This window comes from Delphinapterus leucas, chromosome 4 (genome assembly GCF_059928025.1).
Source record: "Delphinapterus leucas isolate spDelLeu-1000000601 "Yukka" chromosome 4, BTC_Dleu_Yukka2, whole genome shotgun sequence".
Lineage (NCBI taxonomy): Eukaryota > Metazoa > Chordata > Mammalia > Artiodactyla > Monodontidae > Delphinapterus > Delphinapterus leucas.
This window is the reverse complement of record NC_143132.1, coordinates 55707834-55725924: the sequence shown is the minus strand read 5'-3', so window position 1 is coordinate 55725924 and position 18091 is coordinate 55707834. Positions and strand designations below refer to the sequence as shown.

The 18091-nt window shown below is 37.0% G+C and overlaps 1 protein-coding gene across 4 annotated transcripts in view; it reads right to left on the bottom strand.

Moving 5' to 3' along the window:
* Window positions 1-18091, bottom strand: part of DZIP3 (DAZ interacting zinc finger protein 3) — a 136443-nt gene that overhangs the window by 12550 nt on the left and 105802 nt on the right. For 3 of the 4 annotated variants that reach the window (XR_016392991.1, XM_089910524.1, XM_089910525.1), the window contains exons 24-31: window positions 16923-17026; window positions 15322-15409; window positions 13653-13754; window positions 6948-7073; window positions 4752-4891; window positions 1622-1742; window positions 981-1127; window positions 795-896 (exon numbers count right to left, since the gene is read on the bottom strand). Coding sequence is in view for 2 of the 4 variants with exons in the window: in XM_089910524.1 (XP_089766650.1) it covers window positions 795-896; window positions 981-1127; window positions 1622-1742; window positions 4752-4891; window positions 6948-7073; window positions 13653-13754; window positions 15322-15409; window positions 16923-17026 (930 nt within the window). In the remaining 2 variants the exon portion in view is untranslated. The remainder of the gene's footprint in view (window positions 1-794; window positions 897-980; window positions 1128-1621; window positions 1743-4751; window positions 4892-6947; window positions 7074-13652; window positions 13755-15321; window positions 15410-16922; window positions 17027-18091) is intronic. The other variant, XR_016392992.1, reaches the window with a different exon arrangement.

The window sequence follows — 18091 nt, the reverse complement described above, 5'->3', positions numbered from 1 at the left end:
AAACATTTATTTTCTAAATGGATCTTTAGGACTTTTAAAACTTCAAATGGGAAAAACAGATGGCTAAGTATCTATCCTGGAGGTCTTCTGGGATTAGCCATTCTGTGTATATCTCTTCTTATCCAAGCAGATACAAAACATAATTCTGTACCAGGTATCACATATCTTTGAAATGATGTTTTACAGATACGGCTTGAATGAGCTGGCTTATTGTTCACTTCCCTGAGAAGCCTTTCTTGTGTAAGATTATCTTTTCCTGTGTCAAATTACACCTCTGCATCAGAAGACTTGGATCATAAATTGTATATCAATAGCACTTGCACAGCAACAACACCAGAAGTTAATCTATATAAATGCCAATAATCTATATAAATGCCAATTAACAAAAGATATGCCAGCCTCCCATTTTTATAACATCATTAGGTGTGGACAAAGGACACTATTTATAACAAGCCAAGGTGAAGTGGCACTGCTGCTAAACTGCCAACTGCCAACTGCCAAGTCAATCAACATTCCTTCCCGTTCTGTTCAAAGGAACTGCCACTCTGTCCCATTAAATCTCATCATTGTCCCCTTCTCCTGCTAGGTGTATCTAGATCTGAGAAAACACAATGCAATCCATGGCCAGGTATGGGAAAACATATAAATGCTTCTGTGCGGTACCCAAAAGCCCAGAGTTATATCCAGTGAAATTCATGACACAGTAGTGGATGATACATGTATACAATTTCAAGGAATGCAGTATGAATTTCACTTAATTGATTAATGGCAAAATATTAAAAAGATAAGTTCACCTGAGAGTGGAATTTGTGCGCACAGGGCAAAACTGAGAGGTTTTCTGGAGAGAGATTCTCATGACAGATCACACAAGGTTCCTCTTCCTCTTCCTCATCATCCTAGGGAGAATACACATAAGGTTAAATTCAGCTCATTTCTCTCCTCTAACTTTAAATGTATTCAGAATCAAGTCTCAGTCTCACCAAATTATTGGCTCCTTCCCACGTGGCAGGACCTTGTGACCCGAGGGGCCTCCGGGCTGGTTTTGAGGGCTGGGCAGCATTAGCCTGAGGTGGAGGAGTATGGCTGGGTGAAGCACTATTACCATTTGGCACGGATTTTCCTTGACTCTGAAAATTAGAATATTATACTTATTATTTTTTTTAGAATTGAACTAAAACAGGAAGAACTGATAAATACCATAGAATAGGCTACCGTGAGAATTAGCAAAAGGGTAAAGGTTAATCAGGTTCATGAGAAATCTTGAAATAAATGTTGGCAATATTACTTATATACTAAGAACCAGGTAAAACCAAAAATAACTCTAGGTGCTCTTTCAATTAAAACAAGTCTTTGCAGAAAATTAGAAAAAATGTCTCCTTTTAGAGCCATTCAAAATAACCTAGAGTAAATTTCAAGAGGGTCAGTTTTATTCTAGAATGATCAGGTGGTGTTTCCCATGCCATTTGTCAAGCTGAATTGTTTGTTGTTAATAGATGATTTAATATGATTATAGACTGATTTCCTGATCATATAATGGAGATAATTAATATGGCTAACTACTAAAGATAAGGGCCAGGAGATAAAGTTGTCTTTTCTTTTTTTCTTTTTTCTTTTTTTTTACCTGAGATCTCTTGGGGTCAATAAATTGGGAAATCTTGTGAACAATTTCATCAAATGTCAGTCTAGATAAGGACTTCCCATGAGTATCCTTCAATTTCCGTAAGAAATCTGTAAGCTCCTTTCTGGAAGAGATCAAGGAAAGAGCACTGGTGATTTTCCTACTGCCTTGAGGATGCGCCCTCCAAAGGAGCTATGAAATCCTATCACAGGATTGATATGTAGCATACAGATGTGACCCTTTAGATTTCTGATCTAAAAAAGTGATCACAGGTCCATCTGCATTTATTTTAAACCAAAATGAAAACTCCTAATGTATTGATTAATGATACTTAATGTGTTTGTGAGTAATAAAGTTTAGTATTTATTTTCTTTCCAAAAAGAGATTTTAACTTTTTAAAAGCTCACTGTGTGAAAATTAAGTTTGTTATCTACTTATTTATATACTAAGCTCATTATATCATATCTCTCAATGCTCTCTCACTCAAGACTAAAATATTCTCTATGACATAAATCACAGCAAGATCCTTCTTGACCCATCTCCTAGAATAATGGAAATAAAACCAAAAATAAACAAATGTGACCTAATAAAACTTAAAAGCTTTTACACAGCAAAGGAAACCATAAATAAGATGAAAAGACAACCCTCAGAATGGGAGAAAATATTTGCAGATGAAGCAACTGACAAAGGATTAATCTCCAAAATATACAAGCAGCTCATGCAGCTCAATATCAAAAAAAACAAACAACCCAATCCAAAAATGAGTGGAAGACATAAACAGGCATTTCTCCAAACAAGACATACAGATTGCCAACAAACACATGAAAAGATGCTCAACATCATTAATCATTAGAGAAATGCAAATCAAAACCACAATGAGGGGGGCTTCCCTGGTGACGCAGTGCTTAAGAATCCACCTGCCAATGCAGGGGACACAGGTTCGAGCCCTGGTCCGGAAAAATCCCACATGCCACAGAGCAACTAAGCCCGTGCACCACAACTACTGAACCTGTGCTCTAGAGCCCACGAGCCACAACTACTGAGCCTGCGTGCCACAACTACTGAAGCCCACACGCCTAGAGCCCGTGCTTTGCACTAAGAGAAGTCACTGCAATGAGAAAGCCCACGCGCAGCAATGAAGACCCAATGCAGCCAAAAATAAATTAAAAAAAACAAAACAAAACACAATGAGGTATCACCTCACTCCAGTCAGAATGGCCATCATCAAAAAATCTAGAAACAACAAATGCTGGAGAGGTTGTGGAGAAAAGGGAACCCTCCTGCACTGCTGGTGGAAATGTAAATTGATAGAGCCACTATGGAGAACAGCATGGAGGTTCCTTAAAAAACTAAAAATAGAACTACCATATGACCCAGCAACCCCACTACTGGGTATATACCCGAGAAAACCATAATTCAAAAAGATACATGTAGCACAATGTTCACTGCAGCACTATTTACAATAGCCAAGACATGGAAGTAACCTAAATGTCCATCGACAGATGAATGGATAAAGAAGATGTGGCACATATATACAATGGAATATTACTCAGTCATAAAAAGGAACAAAACTGAGTTATTTGTAATGAGGTGGATGGACCTGGAGTTGTCATACAGAGTGAAGTAAGTTAGAAAGAGAAAAACAAATACCATATGCTAAGGCATATATATGGAATTTATAAAAACGGTATTGATGAACCTAGTGGCAGGGCAGGAACAAAGACACAGATGTAGAGAACGGACTTGAGGACACAGCGGGGGAAGGGGAAGCTGGAATGTAGTGAGAGAGTGGCATTAACATATATACACTACCAAATGTAAAATAGATAGTTAGTGGGAAGCAGCTGCACAGCACAGGGAGATCAGCTCAATGCTCTGTGATGACCTAGAGGGGTGGGATAGGGAGGGTGGGAGGGAGGCTCAAGAGGGAAGGGATATGGAGATATGTGTGTGTGTATATATATATATACAGCTGATTCACTTTGTTGTACAGCAGCAACTAACACAACATTGTAAAGCAATTATACTCTAATAAAGATGTAAAAAAAAAAAAAGACTAAAATATTCCTTTTTAACTATGTTACTATCAGTCTCTTTCTGTCATTGTTAATAGTTCTACTTTTGTAAAATTCAGAAACAGAAAACAAAGATTTAACAGAAAATGAAAGCAAAGACTGAAAGACACATTAATTATGTGATAAAGAAACCTAGGAATATTTTAACTGATATGTTCTTTTTCCATTCCCATAGCCATTGACCCAAAGCCTGCATATACATTTTTGGTAGGATAGGGTAGGATGATAAAAGTATTTTTCTTTCTCAAATGAAATGTCATGTCACCAGCCTTATAAAACTACCTTTGATTTACTATTTATTTTCTAGATATATTTATAACAACTATATTACAGTTCTATTTTCATTTTCTATTCACTATTATATTTATAAAACCATAATCTAATCCTGAAACATAACGGTACATATGTTAAATAAAAGCATTGGTCTTCAAATGAAAATGCTGGTGAAAACTAGAATTATTTCATTTGATACAAGATTAAAGATAAAAGACACTTCATTTCTGGAGGAGTAGAATTAAATAGCTTTCTGCTGAAGTCAGAACTGTGAAAAGCACACTAAAATAATGATTTCTTGCACTTAACTATGTCCCCTTTCTTTGTCCGCTAACAAAGAAACTACAAGAACCCTCAATAAAATTAAGGAAATAGGAAAGTAAAACCTGATTATGTTTGGGCTTATATGGCATACAATTAACTTAAAATTCACTTTGGAAATAGGTTATTAAGGTCATTATTGCAGCTAGTGGCATAAAATTGGGTAGGTTTACAACTGGTTGTACTTTCAGTAAATGAGCAAACCTAAATTTAAAAGTTTACTCTCTCATGACTTTAAACTAATAATTTTAGGGAAGAGGTTTAGCATTTATACTGAAAACTGTCTCTTCTTAATAAATTTTATTTTCCCTACCAAGGCCATGGTTAGGAAATACTTGTACTTTGTGTGTGTGTGTGTGTGTGTGTGGGGTGTTATATTTCTCTGAAACATTTCATTGGCATAATTATGGCTGTGGAAACTATAGAGTATGATCTGTACCCAACACTAAAAGAGACTGAGGTACCTGGTCTGTTGTGGAAAGGCAGTTTTCAGCCTGTCTGTAATCTTCTCCCAATTCATCATGGGGGGATCGCTTCCCAGACCTGCACTGGGAGGCACAGCTTCTCCCACAGGCACTGGCACCGTCCAGGCTATGCTAGTCATCTGTAAGGAGCACAGAGTTACAACCCATCAGCTTCAATTATTAGGAAGCAAGGTTCCATGCCAACATTACATTTCCATACCTCAGAAAATGGGTAGAATGAAGAGGAATACTGACATACATGTTCCCTTTTTAGAATTTTTTTTCCTTACAGCACCATATTTCTAACTGTTTGTATATGTTTACCTTTATTTTAAAAATGGCACATGCTAGTCTCAGTAATTGCAAACATATACAGAAATACATACAGAGTGTGCATTTCTGAAAGCAACCTAAAGTTTGTTAACGGGAATAAGTCAATAAATTGTAGCATATCTAATCAAGTCCTTAAAAATAGATTTGTATGTCTGAGCATATGAGATGTCCACAATGTATGTCTCATTTTCTAAAAAAAGTCTACGGCACAGCATTTATGGTAGAACTCATTTTATAGTAAAACATTTTTAAAATGTGTATGCACAGAAAAAGGTCTGTAAGATACAGAATAATCTGTAAACAGTGATTATTTTCTAGGATTCAACAGCAAGGTAATTTTGCTTTCTACTTTATATAATTATTATATACTTTGTATATGCTTTATGTATTTCTACATTATTTGCCTTTTTATAATTAACATATACTACTTTTATAATTAGAAAAATAATGAAGTTTAATTTTCAAACAACTAAATAAACATGAGAATACTACCAGAATATCTGCCCAGTGTCATGAATGTTACAAAGGTCGTATGGAAGTAGTAGCGACAACTTTGAGCCATGAAACCATCAAACAAAGTTTTCCTCATATTTTATGATGGTTCCTTCTTAGAACCATCAAGTTTCTAATTAATATCAGTAATTGAATATTTTTGAAGTGCTTATCTGATTACTAGGATAATTATAAACATGCATCCTGTACCTAAGACTACAGATTATTTTCAAATATAAGGTTATTACTTATGAAAAATTAATAACAGCCACTGAAATTACTCACACAAAGCCTAGTAAGTCAGAGAAAGAGCAGAATATCACCAGAAATCTGGGTTTGCCTCAGTGTCAAGCTTTTTCAGAGGAATCAGGAAGTAATCTTATTAGAAGGTTGAGGTACTTTAATGTTTTCAATAAAGTTTTATTTATAGTTCCTTATAGAATGGTGCAGGAGCAAACCACCTGAGCAACACTGTAATATCATGGTGATAAAAAAGATGTGGTACTTAGTAAATATGTTAAGGCCTAGATACATATTTATTCATAGAGAGGCAGCCTCTACACAAATGAGTAAGTCCATTTGACTATATGTTTCAAAGGGAGGCTGTCAGCAATACATAGGTACAAAATAAACCCCAACTGACTAGAATGTAGTTATGGGAAAGTCAAGATTAGAGAATTTTTTCATTAATTATATTAAACATCAATCATCTGTGAGAAGATTTTTCTTGTAATAAAAAGTTTACCTTGACCAAGATTACAACTAATAATCCTAATCATTTTAAATTTCTCTGTTGCTTCTTCAGGTTTGGATAAAGCTTATATGGCTCTTTGTGGCTAGAAAGATTTATAACTTTATAGTATAATATGTTGCAAGGTGATATTTATATTACCTGTTTATAGATAAACAATGTCCTACTATACACACATACATGTGTGTGTGTATATAAAATTTTTCTTTAGCTTTGTGGTATAATGTTGTGACTTTGGTAGGTTGAAAAGCAAAGAAGCTAACAATCATGCTAAATATAAATTATCTATTAAAAATATCAATCTACCCTGCATTAGTGCCTGTTATAGAAGCAAAACTATAAGAATTCTCTACTATAATACTATATTTATCTTTGTATCTAAAAACTAAGTTATAATCACTTAATGAAATAGTTAAATAATATATATAATGCATTTAATGCAGTGCCTCACATGGAACTATTCATTCAATCATCATCATGATCATTATGATCATCACTACCACCATCACTTCATCATTACTTATCAAGTATATGAACAAAGAGAAGACATTCATTATGGAAGTCCACTGTAAGTGACAACAAGCTAGTTAATGTATATTCCACCAGGAAGGGATCTGTACCAGTGGGGGTCTAGGTTGACCAGTTGCAGAGATGACTCCAGAACAAACGGCAGGCATTTGAGGAACAGTGAGTACAGGTCTAAAGAAAGATTCTTTCACAACGGGTCTTCCCAAGAACTGCTGTATCTAAAATAGAAAAGATAGAAAATAAAAACAAAACCCCCACATATTTATATATTTACATAGTCAATAATCTAAACTCATAGAGCAATTTTTTTGGGGGGGTAGCTGATTTGAAATCTAGATACAAAGCATATTAGAAACAATGTTGTCATAACGTTAGTTAAGTATATGAATATTTGAAAAAGCAAAGGGCAGTAAAATATACTAAAGAGCATGGACACAGAAGACAACTGGGTTCTAGTCCTACTTTCTCTCCACCTAGCTGGGTAATCTTGGATACCAAGTCATTAATCTATAAAGTAAGAGGGTTGGGTTAGGTGATCTTTAAAGTTCTCTGACAAATGGAATAATATAGGACTATGGAAAGGAGCTCCTCAATGAGTACTGTCCATGCTGATAAACAATAATGACAGTCAGAAATTCTGCTAAAGAACCAAAGTTGTCTATAGAAAATATTACTTTTGCTATTATGTATTGAAGGGACCTTGTACCACCTGGTGGAGTTCTGACCTTATGTTTAGTTCCAAGGGCAGTGGAAAGCTGAAGTGGGGTGGGCCAAGGGAATAAACCCTCCTACAGTGACTTGCAGACATGCCTGTGAATGTTACTGAACTTCCCAGGGGGTTGTAGAAAGCTAGCCCTTCTTAGCATCTACCAATGGGATGGATACCTTATTGGCTGGACGACAAAAGAGGACAGGTTTATGGAGCATCTACTATGTGCCAGGTCTAGCACTGGCATAAAGCAGAAATTCACCTATTTGTTGAATTTAAAAAATGAGCATCGAGATAGCTCTTAAGTAACAATACTGAAACCAGCAGGGTGAAAGTTAATGGGGAACTTTATAATGGAGAGATAAGGATGACATGTGATTCTTAACATCGCTAAATGAGAGACATTGTGTGTCTTCTAATGTGTGTATACATCATCACCTATAAAGTACTCTTGCCAAAAATACTGAACCTGATTCTAACCAACCCTCTAGATCTAATGATCAGGTTATAGGAAATAGAAGAATATGTATAATGGCATCACAAGGATGTAATCAGTTACATCAATAATGTAGGCAGTTAGTTTTTTAACAGATAAATGATATGAATAAAAGGGAGGGAGATAGGTAGCTGTTATATTTTAAAGAAAAATAACCAGCCAAATGAAAAGTATAAACCTTGTTTGGATTGTTTTTTTAAAAATAAGGGTTTTTAAAGTAATGGTAATTATAACCACATTGGAAGTACTGTCAATCTAGTTAAGAAAAAGACATTTCTGAGACAATTGGGGAAATATAAATTTCAATATTAGACATTAAAAATTATAATTTTCTTAGGTACAAAATGGTGGTGTGATTATATAGCCAATAAGAGTAAGAGTCCTGAGGCATAAATCTGAGGGTAGGGAACAAGATTAAGGACTGAGTTTTATGATCACAAAGGTCAGCAGCAGCTTTATACTAAGGAAGTCACTGAGTTCACCGTGTGGCTGACAGGGTCTTGGTGCTCCGGCCTGTGTCAGGCCTGAGCCTCTGAGGTGGGAGAGCCGAGGTCAGGACCACCAGAGACCTCCCAGCCCCATGTAATATCAATTGACGAGAGCTCTCCCAGAGATCTCCATATCAATGCTAAGACCCAGCTCCACCCAACCGCCAGCAAGCCCCAGTGCTGGATGTCCCATGCCAAACAACTAGCAAGACAGGAATGCAACCCCACCCATTAGTAGAGACGCTGCCTAAAATCATACCAAGTTCACAGACACCCCAAAACACACCACCGGAGGTGGCCCTGCCCACCAGAAAGACAAGATCCAGCCCCACCCACCAGAACACAGGCACCAGTCCCCTCCACAAGGAAGCCTACAAAAGCCACTGAATCAACCTCACCCACTGGGGGCAGACACCAAAAACAAGAGGAACTACGAACCTGCAGCCTGCAAAAAGGAGACCCCAAACACAGTAAGTTAAACAAAATGAGAAGACAGAGAAATATGCAGCAGAAGAAGCAAGGTAAAAACCCACTAGACCAAATAAATGAAGAGGAAATAGGCAGTCTACCTGAAAACGAATTCTAAGTAACGATAATAAAGATGATCCAAATCTTGGAAATAGAATGGAGAAAATACAAGAAATGTTTAACAAGGACCTAAAAGAACTAAAGAGCAAACAAACAATGATGAACAGTACAATAAATGAAATTAAAAACTCTCTAGAAGGAATCAATAGCAGAATAACTGAGGCAGAAGAACGGATAAGTGACCTGGAAGATAAAATAGTGGAAATAACTACCGCAGAGCAGAATAAAGAAAAAAGAATGAAAAGAATTGAGGACAGTCTCAGAGACCTCAGGGACAACATTAAATGCACAACTTTCGAATTATAGGGGTCCCAGAAGAAGAAGAGAAAAAGAAAGGTCTGAGAGAATATGTGAAGAGATTATAGTTGAAAACTTCCCTAACATGGGAAAGGAAATAGTCAATCAAGTCCAGGAAGTGCAGAGAGTCCCATACAGGATAAATCCAAGGAGAAACTCACCAAGGCACATATTAATCAATCTATCAAAAATTAAATACAAAGAAAAAATATTAAAAGCAGCAAGGGAAAAGCAACAAATAACATACAAGGGAATCCCCATAAGGTTAACAGCTGATATTTCAGCAGAAAATCTGCAAGCCAGAAGGGAGTGGCGGGACATATTTAAGTGATGAAACGGAAAAACCTACAACCAAGATTACTCTACCCAAGGCTTCCCTGGTGGCGCAGTGGTTGAGAGTCCGCCTGCCGATGCAGGGGACATGGGTTCGTGCCCTGGTCCGGGAAGATCCCACATGCCGCAGAGCGTCTGGGCCCGTGAGCCATGGCCGCTGAGCCTGCGCATCCGGAGCCTGTGCTCCACAACGGGAGAGGCCACAACAGTGAGAGGCCCGCGTACCGAAAAAAGAAAAGATTACTCTACCCAGAGAGGATCTCATTCAGATTTGATGGAGAAATTAAAACCTTTACAGACAAGCAAAAGTTAAGAGAATTCAAAAAAAACAAAAAGTTAAGAGAATTCAGCACCACCAAACCAGCTTTACAACAAATGCTAAAGGAACTTCTCTAGACAAGAAACACAAGAGAAGGAAAAGACCTATAATAACGAACCCAAAACAATTTAGAAAATGGGAATAGGAACATACATATCGATAATTACCTTAAATGTAAATGGACTAAATGCTCCCACCAAAAGACACAGATTGGCTGAATGGATACAAAAACAAGACCCTTATATATGCTGTCTACAAGAGACCCACTTCAGACCTAGGGACACATACAGACTGAAAGTGAGGGGATGGAAAAAGATATTCCATGCAAATGGAAATCAAAAGAAAGCTGGAGTAGCAATTCTCATATCAGACAAAATAGACTTTAAAATAAAGACTATTACAAGAGACAAAGAAGGACACTACATAATGATCAAGGGTTCAATCCAAGAAGAAGATATAACAGTTATAAATATTTATGCACCCAACATAGGAGCACCTCAATACATAAGGCAACAGCCATAAAAGGGGAAATCGACAGTAACACAATCATAGTAGGGGACTTTAACACCCCACTTCCACCAATGGACAGATCATCCAAAATGAAAATAAATAAGGAAACACAAGGTTTAAATGATACATTAGACAAGAAGGACTTAATTGATATTTATAAGACATTCCATCCAAAAACAACAGAATACACTTTCTTCTCAAGTGCTCATGGAACATTCTGCAGGATAGATCATATCTTGGGTCACAAATCAAGCCTTGGTAAATTTTAGAAAACTGAAATCATATCAGGTATCTTTTCCAACCACAACACTATGAAACTAGATATCAATTACAGGAAAAATAAACTGTAAAAAATACAAACTCATGGAGGCTAAGCAATACACTACTGAATAAGCAAAAGATCACAGAAGAAATCAAAAAGGAAATCAAAAATACCTAGAAACAAATGACAATGAAAATACGATGACCCAAAACCTATGGGATGAAGCAAGAGCAGTTCTAAGAGGGAAGTTTATAGCAATACAATCCTACCTCAAGAAACAAGAAAAATCTCAAGAATAAGAGTCTTCATCTTTTTTGAATGCATACTAAAGTATAAATGGATGAGATGTAGGGTTTACTTTAAAATGTTCCAGTGGGGAGGAAGAAGGGGATGACATGGCACAAGTCTGACAAAATGTTGATAATGATGTTGAAGTTGGCTCTTGGGTTCACAGAGGTTCATCATTCTGTTTTTATGCATGTTTCAAAATTTTCATAATATAAAGTCCTTAAATAATGAATGATGGGTACTGAGTTAGTAGTCCTGCTCTTTTTGAGGACAACAATTACCTAACACTACTTTTAGGATTAGACAGCCAGGCTACAAAAATCAAAACATAATGAAACACATAAAAATACTGGGTTAAACTGGGAACAATACCCATTATTCCAGACTTCTTAGGTTACACTACTATATATATTTAAAACCTGGTAACCATTCTTTACAATACAATCTCAGAAAGAAATACTTTTGTGATCAGATCATCTAGTACAATTTCCTGATTTGTAGATAGGAAAACCAAGTCTGGGACAGCTGAGTTTCCCAAAAGCAACACAGTTCTTCACAGAGTTAGGACCTGAACCCAGACCTCTAATGTATTTCCATTGTATAATACCACCTCAATTTATTGCAAAAAGAATGGTTAATTTCTAGCATCTGTGCTCTCAAACTGTTCTACTAATTCTCAGTGGTCACTGATGCTTGTACTTTAACACAACTGTCAGCTTTGATCAAGCACAGCAGTGACTCTGGTTAGGAAGCACGAAAGATACACATGTACCTCTCAAGTGTTAGCAAGGGATGCTTATAAATTCCATTGAGCTTAACTGCCAGTGGGTTCTTTCCCTTGACTAAACCTGGGTAGCCACATCAGCCATAAGCAAGTCTCTGAAGGGATGAGGATGTAGAGGTCAAGGTTTGATTATGTTTGTCAGTTATAGTGTCACTAGTGTCACATAGATTATTCCAGTCTGGTTCCAGAAAACTCCAAAGAACATCTCTGTTTCTAGCGTCCGAGTCTCTAGAGCCATTTTATATTTAGAGTCATGGGAGAGTTTAACTACAACCTATAGGCAGTAGTTTGAATACAGGCAGAGGCAACAGATTTCTAGAAATCCTACCAAGAATATGTGTTACTTCCCATAGAACTACAGGGAATCTAGGATTTCTGTCATCTACGCAACACATTCCTTATCAGGAGAGTTGGGTATGATGGTGTGTTCAAAGCCTAGAATAATAATATGCATAATATAATGCTCCTATAAAACCTGAATTAACCAAAAATATAAAAGCCAATACTGTCATTCTAAACTAAAGCCCACGGTGAATATCATAATGCTTTCAGCTCTGAATTCTGCTTTTGAAACAGTGTAACTCCACACAATTCACATAATTTTTAAGTTCTTTGATATACTCAACTAGTATTTGTAGAAAAAACATTTTCAAAGTTCTACTATAAGCAGAAATGCTAATGTCAAAAGTGATCTACCCCTAAATATATCACACCTTTCTTACCCTCAGATCCATTATCATAATAAAGGTTATTATCTAGTGGTTCTGTTCTAAAAGGTCTTTTGGAAAGCTGTATGAGTGTATTGGGTTAAGGGGCTATGTTTCCCAGAAGGCTAACATAAACAGTATAGCATAGAGATTAGTTTGTCTGATGTAGACCCATTTATCCCTCACAGTAAGCAGGGAAGGGTAATAAATAAAAGCTGTCCTTACTGTTAAAGGTAGAAGATAAAAGTTAAGGAAAACAGAGTCTAAAGTGGAAGTGGGGGGGGTGTGTGTGTGAAGTCCAGCATGCTAGGGTACTATGCTGAGATGTTTTAGTCATCTAGCAGTAACGTGAGGGCATTGGGAATTCTAGGCATTCATCGGTTTTCTCTCATAATGTAAGTGTGATCGACAGGATGAATGAGCATATATTACCTCTTTAGATATCAAACGCATTACTAAAATCCAGTGATACAACCTACCTCTTGCCTCAGCTGAGTCAGCCAACTAGTCATATCATCTGTAGATGATACAGCAGGAATGGACATAATTACAAATGATACGCACTACATGTACCCTTTCCACTTTGAACACACAGACATAATGCATATTCAGTGTTTTAAAGCTGTTACCATTTTATCAAGATGAAGATGGTGATTTTTCAAAATGTTATACAGTTGACCCTTGAACAACACAGGTCTGAGTTGTGTGGGTCCACTTATACACCTATTTTTTTCAATAAATATAATCCCTGTATTTTCATTTTACAGATCTTTAAATTAACTAAATGTGGAGAAAGTTTGCATTTGATTAGAAATCACAATATGTGGAATCAAAAACTAGGGTTTGAGTCCTGATTCTATCCAAACTGTTTCAGCTTCCTGCTCTTGGGTAATCATTTATCAATTCCGTTTGTGAAGCAGAGAGAGCAGTACCCAGATTTCTGACTGCATGGGGTGGGGGTGGGGGGTTGGCACTCCCAACACCTGCGTTGTTCAAGAGTCAACTGTATTTCTTACCAGTATCTCAGGACTGGGTGGTGGTGGAGGAAGCTGGATTGGAGGCAAGGTACTCAAGGCAAACCCTTGCTTCACCTTGTTAATTTGTTCATTGTACTGTGTCTAGTAGGAGAAACAATATTTTACAGCAAAATCAACTTCAAAGAAATAGCATATGGAAGTACTTGATGTAGTTTTGAATAGTACAACATAGATGAGTGATTTCCAATCTATTATGCCAGAAATAATATAAAAAGAATTTCTGACATAAAAACAACTCTATATACCACTATCCACAAGTGTAAATAGCTGTATTTTTAGAAGTATCTATTGATTGACAAGATACAGAGACATATAATTCACAGATCTCTGTGATAATTCCTCAGTGCTTCAATAATTTTTAGCCCCCAAATGGGAACCACTTATATAAAGTAAACAGAGTCTAAAGATCAAGAAGATGTAAATAATCTACTTGCTGAAAAATATGGGGGAAAAAGTATTTGTAACAAAGAGTTGAACTACTTGCAAATGTTCATTTTAAAAACTGGGGGCTTCCCTGGTGGCACAGTGGTTGAGAGTCCGCCTGCCGATGCAGGGGACGTGGGTTCATGCCCCGGTCCGGGAAGATCCCACATGCCGCGGAGCGGCTGGGCCCGTGAGCCATGGCCGCTGAGCCTGCGCGTCCGGAGCCTGTGCTCTGTAACGGGAGAGGCCACAGCAGTGAGAGGCCCGCGTACCGCAAAAAAAAAAAAAAAAAAAACTGGAGGGGAAGTTTTAGGGAAAACTTTTGAATGTCCACATTTTTTTTAATCTTAAAAGTTATACCTGTAGCTGTCTCCAGTTCCACATATACCTTTGTTTTTTCTTCTTAGATTTTGCCAAAGGTAAGACTCCTATCCTTGAAGCTTAAAAACATACTTTGAACATTTTTGGCATTGTCCCCATTTTGCTTTATATGTTATTTTGTAAACAAACCACAAGAGCTGGAAGAGAAAGTCTTCAAACATTTATAAACTTCCATATATAGGACACGTTCTTAGAAGAAAACAATGACAGAGAACAAGGGGCATCTCTTTTGAGGCCAGAACTTTGAATAAATCCAATAAATATGCTAAGCATCACTAAAGACTGAGTATGAACGAGTCTGGGAAAGAAACAGGGAAGACCACCAAGGACAAAGCTAGACAAGTATTCAGTGTGTTACCTCTTTAGATTACTGTTAGCACAGTCCTAATTCTATTACATGAATAATTAAGAATTTATTATTTTGCATTAGGGAGTAACTACATAAAAAGTTAAGATTGAAAACTAATACAGATCTGCTTGATCTTCCTTTTAATTCTGTAAACACATAATTACTCAGATCAAGTTAAGACACTTATTTCTGACTGGAGCAGAGTTAGCTTTGGAATTCTAGGAAAATTGTGTGAGGCACAATTTTTGAGTTTACCATTTACTAGACTAAGGACCTAGAAGACCACAAGTAAGAGCCTAGGGTGTTATCTACAGCCAACTACAATGGAAGTAATCAGTCTCAAACCTCAAAAAGGCATAAATTTTAATAACTGCAATGAAAAAACATGTTCTTCCTTAAATTTCTCTAGTAATTGTTTTTAATGTTAGATGTTTCCTTTAAGTATATACCACCTACACCATTCAGTCAATTTACTCTAAATACTTCATGACTTACCCTGAGGAATGCAATCTTGTTTCTAACATCTGTCACAATGGCATTCCAACTGTCTACTGCAGCCTTTAATTGAAGTGATTTTAGGTTGCTGGTATAGAAATGGAGACACAAGAGAAAGTTCTTTCTTTTTATATGCCATTTAGATTTCCAAAAATTTCTATTATGTTCTCTAGCATGTATATAGATAAAGTAAAACAACAACAAAATTACCTCTATCACCAATTACCTCAAATGGGCAGAAAATTGTATGGAAGGGCTTGTTATCAAAAATTTTTAAAAAGCTTAGTAAACAAAGACATTCCTTTGTATAGGAATCCTCCATTGAGGAAGGGAGGCAAAGGAGGCCACACAGGGAAACTGCCCTAGCCATCCAATGCAGGAGCATTCTCAAAGATGTTGACATCCTGAAAGCAGGTTTTGGACTATCTTCACATTAACCCTGACATCACAGGGCCACGGTTGGCCTATCAGGCTCTTTTGCAAATTAGAAAAAGATATTCCCTACAGAAAGTAAAGTTAGAAAGAAATACCTCTTCTGTGAGGATGAATTAGATTGTTGTCTCTATGATATGCTAAATTGCACAAACACAGCAGCTCTGCCCACCATGCCCATCAAACGACTTAAGTAAAACAGCTTTGAGGTGTTTACGGTCTGGCATCTCAAGAAGAGAGATTTCACGTGGCCTTTCAAAAGGCTCTATCTGTTATAACATCCCCACCCCAGTATCACCTGGCACAAAAGAGCATAACAAGTTATCACTGAGATTCCCCACCCCAGTATCACCTGGCACAAAAGAGCATAACAAGTTATCACTGAGATCATCTCATACAAAGAAGCTTGATAATATTCTAATTTATAGAGCATCCTTTCTCCCTGTAGCAAGCAAAGATAGACTGATCACTTACAACAGTGCTTCCCTGACATGAATGCACATCAGTGTCTCCTGGGAATCTTGTTAAACATCAGAGATTCTGATTCTTTAGAATTGAAGAATAATGATGATCATATTAAAATAATAATCATTGAAAGTAGTTATGCCTTGGTCCCAGAGATTTTAATCTAATTAATTCCTTAAGTTCAAAAGGTGTACCCCACAAAATTATAAACTGAAGAATCCCATGCAACCTACCTAAAATTTGAAAACCACTCATTTGTAGCACAGCAGGAAACTGCCTTTAACACGGTTTTAGGTGTTATACTGATTTTTCCCTCAATGTATTTTTCCAAAGGTATTTAAAATAAAGCGTTAAGAGAGAAAAGAATTAGAAAAAAGTTTTCCCATTAGAATCCACCTTGTTTTGTAAATATCTGGTCTTCATGCATGTCTCTGAGACTTTTGATCTGTTTCATTGTAGAGGAAGGGAAAAATCTGCCATCAGCTACTACTGCACTTAGTAGACTACTCAGTGCCACAGCAGGAGCAACAAAGTAAAAGCTCAAAGTGACTAAATGACATTTGAGGTTTAAAAAAACAATGGCTTCTTCACTCCAAAGACTCTGAAGTCATATATGTAAAACACATCACAGATTGCGTTCAACCTTGGAGCCACCTGTGAGTACCTCAGAGACCAAGACACAGTAAGGAAGAGGGAGAGGTTACCTTGCTGCCATGTGAGTCGCCCTGGCAAGCTGACTGAGGCATTCCTTTTCAGTCTGCTCTAGATGAAGCAAACCAAAATCTCTACGACACTGTAAGAAATATACCTACAGATTTTTGAGAGAAAGAGAAAGAAGTTAAAGATGTCCTTGTAAATGAACACATTCTTTCCTCAAACATTTCAAGTAAATTTAAAGTTATTTTTTTTCAATCTCTTCCAACAACACCTGAGCTTCTTTCCTGCCCATAACACATTTTAAAGCTCTTTGATCAATTCTGAAATTCTCATATTTTTATTCAAAAGTTACTGGGTTGGGAAACATTTTAGAACATTAGTTTTTAAACTTGCATATGCACTGGAATCATCTCAGAAACTTAAAAAAATGATGTCTTGGTTTCAGAGATTCTAATTTAATTGATAGTAGGTGTAACCTGGGAAACGGTTTTTTTTTTAAATTTCTGAATATCTTTTTCTTTTTATGTCATTGATTTTTTAAAATAAACATTTATTTATTTACTTTTGGCTGTGTTGGGTCTTCGTTGCTATGCGCAGGCTTTCTCTAGTTGCTGCGAGTGGGGGCTACTCTTCATTGCGGTGCGCGGGCTTCTCACTGCGGTGGCTTTTCTTGTTGTGGAGCACGGGTTCTAGGAGTATGGGCTTCAGTAGTTGTGGCACGTGAGCTCAGTAGTTATGGCTCACGGGATCTAGAGTGCAGGCTCAGTAGTTGTGACACATGAGCTTAGTTGCTCTGGGGCATGCAGGATCTTCCTGGACCAGGGCTCGAACCCATATCTCCTGCATTGGCAGGTGGATTCTTAACCACTGCACCACCAGGGAAGCCCCGAAAAGGCGTTTTTAAAAGCTCTCAGATAACTCTATTATGCAGCAAGTGTGTTTAAGAACACTCAAAAGAAGTCCTGCTATTTGATTATTTTTTTTAATTGATGAAGGAGTAAGAAAACAATCAGACCCTACAGGACTATGCTGTCCAAGTGGGCCTTGGAGGTCATCTAGGCTGATGTCTCTCCAGCAGTGGGAATCCCTTCCAACTATTATTGATGCATGGTCATTTGGCCTCTGTTTTTTCCTATTGATCACTCAATATTCGCTGAAAATAGCTCATTATACTCTTAGACAGCATTAAGTGTTTCTAAAATTAATAATGGAAGTA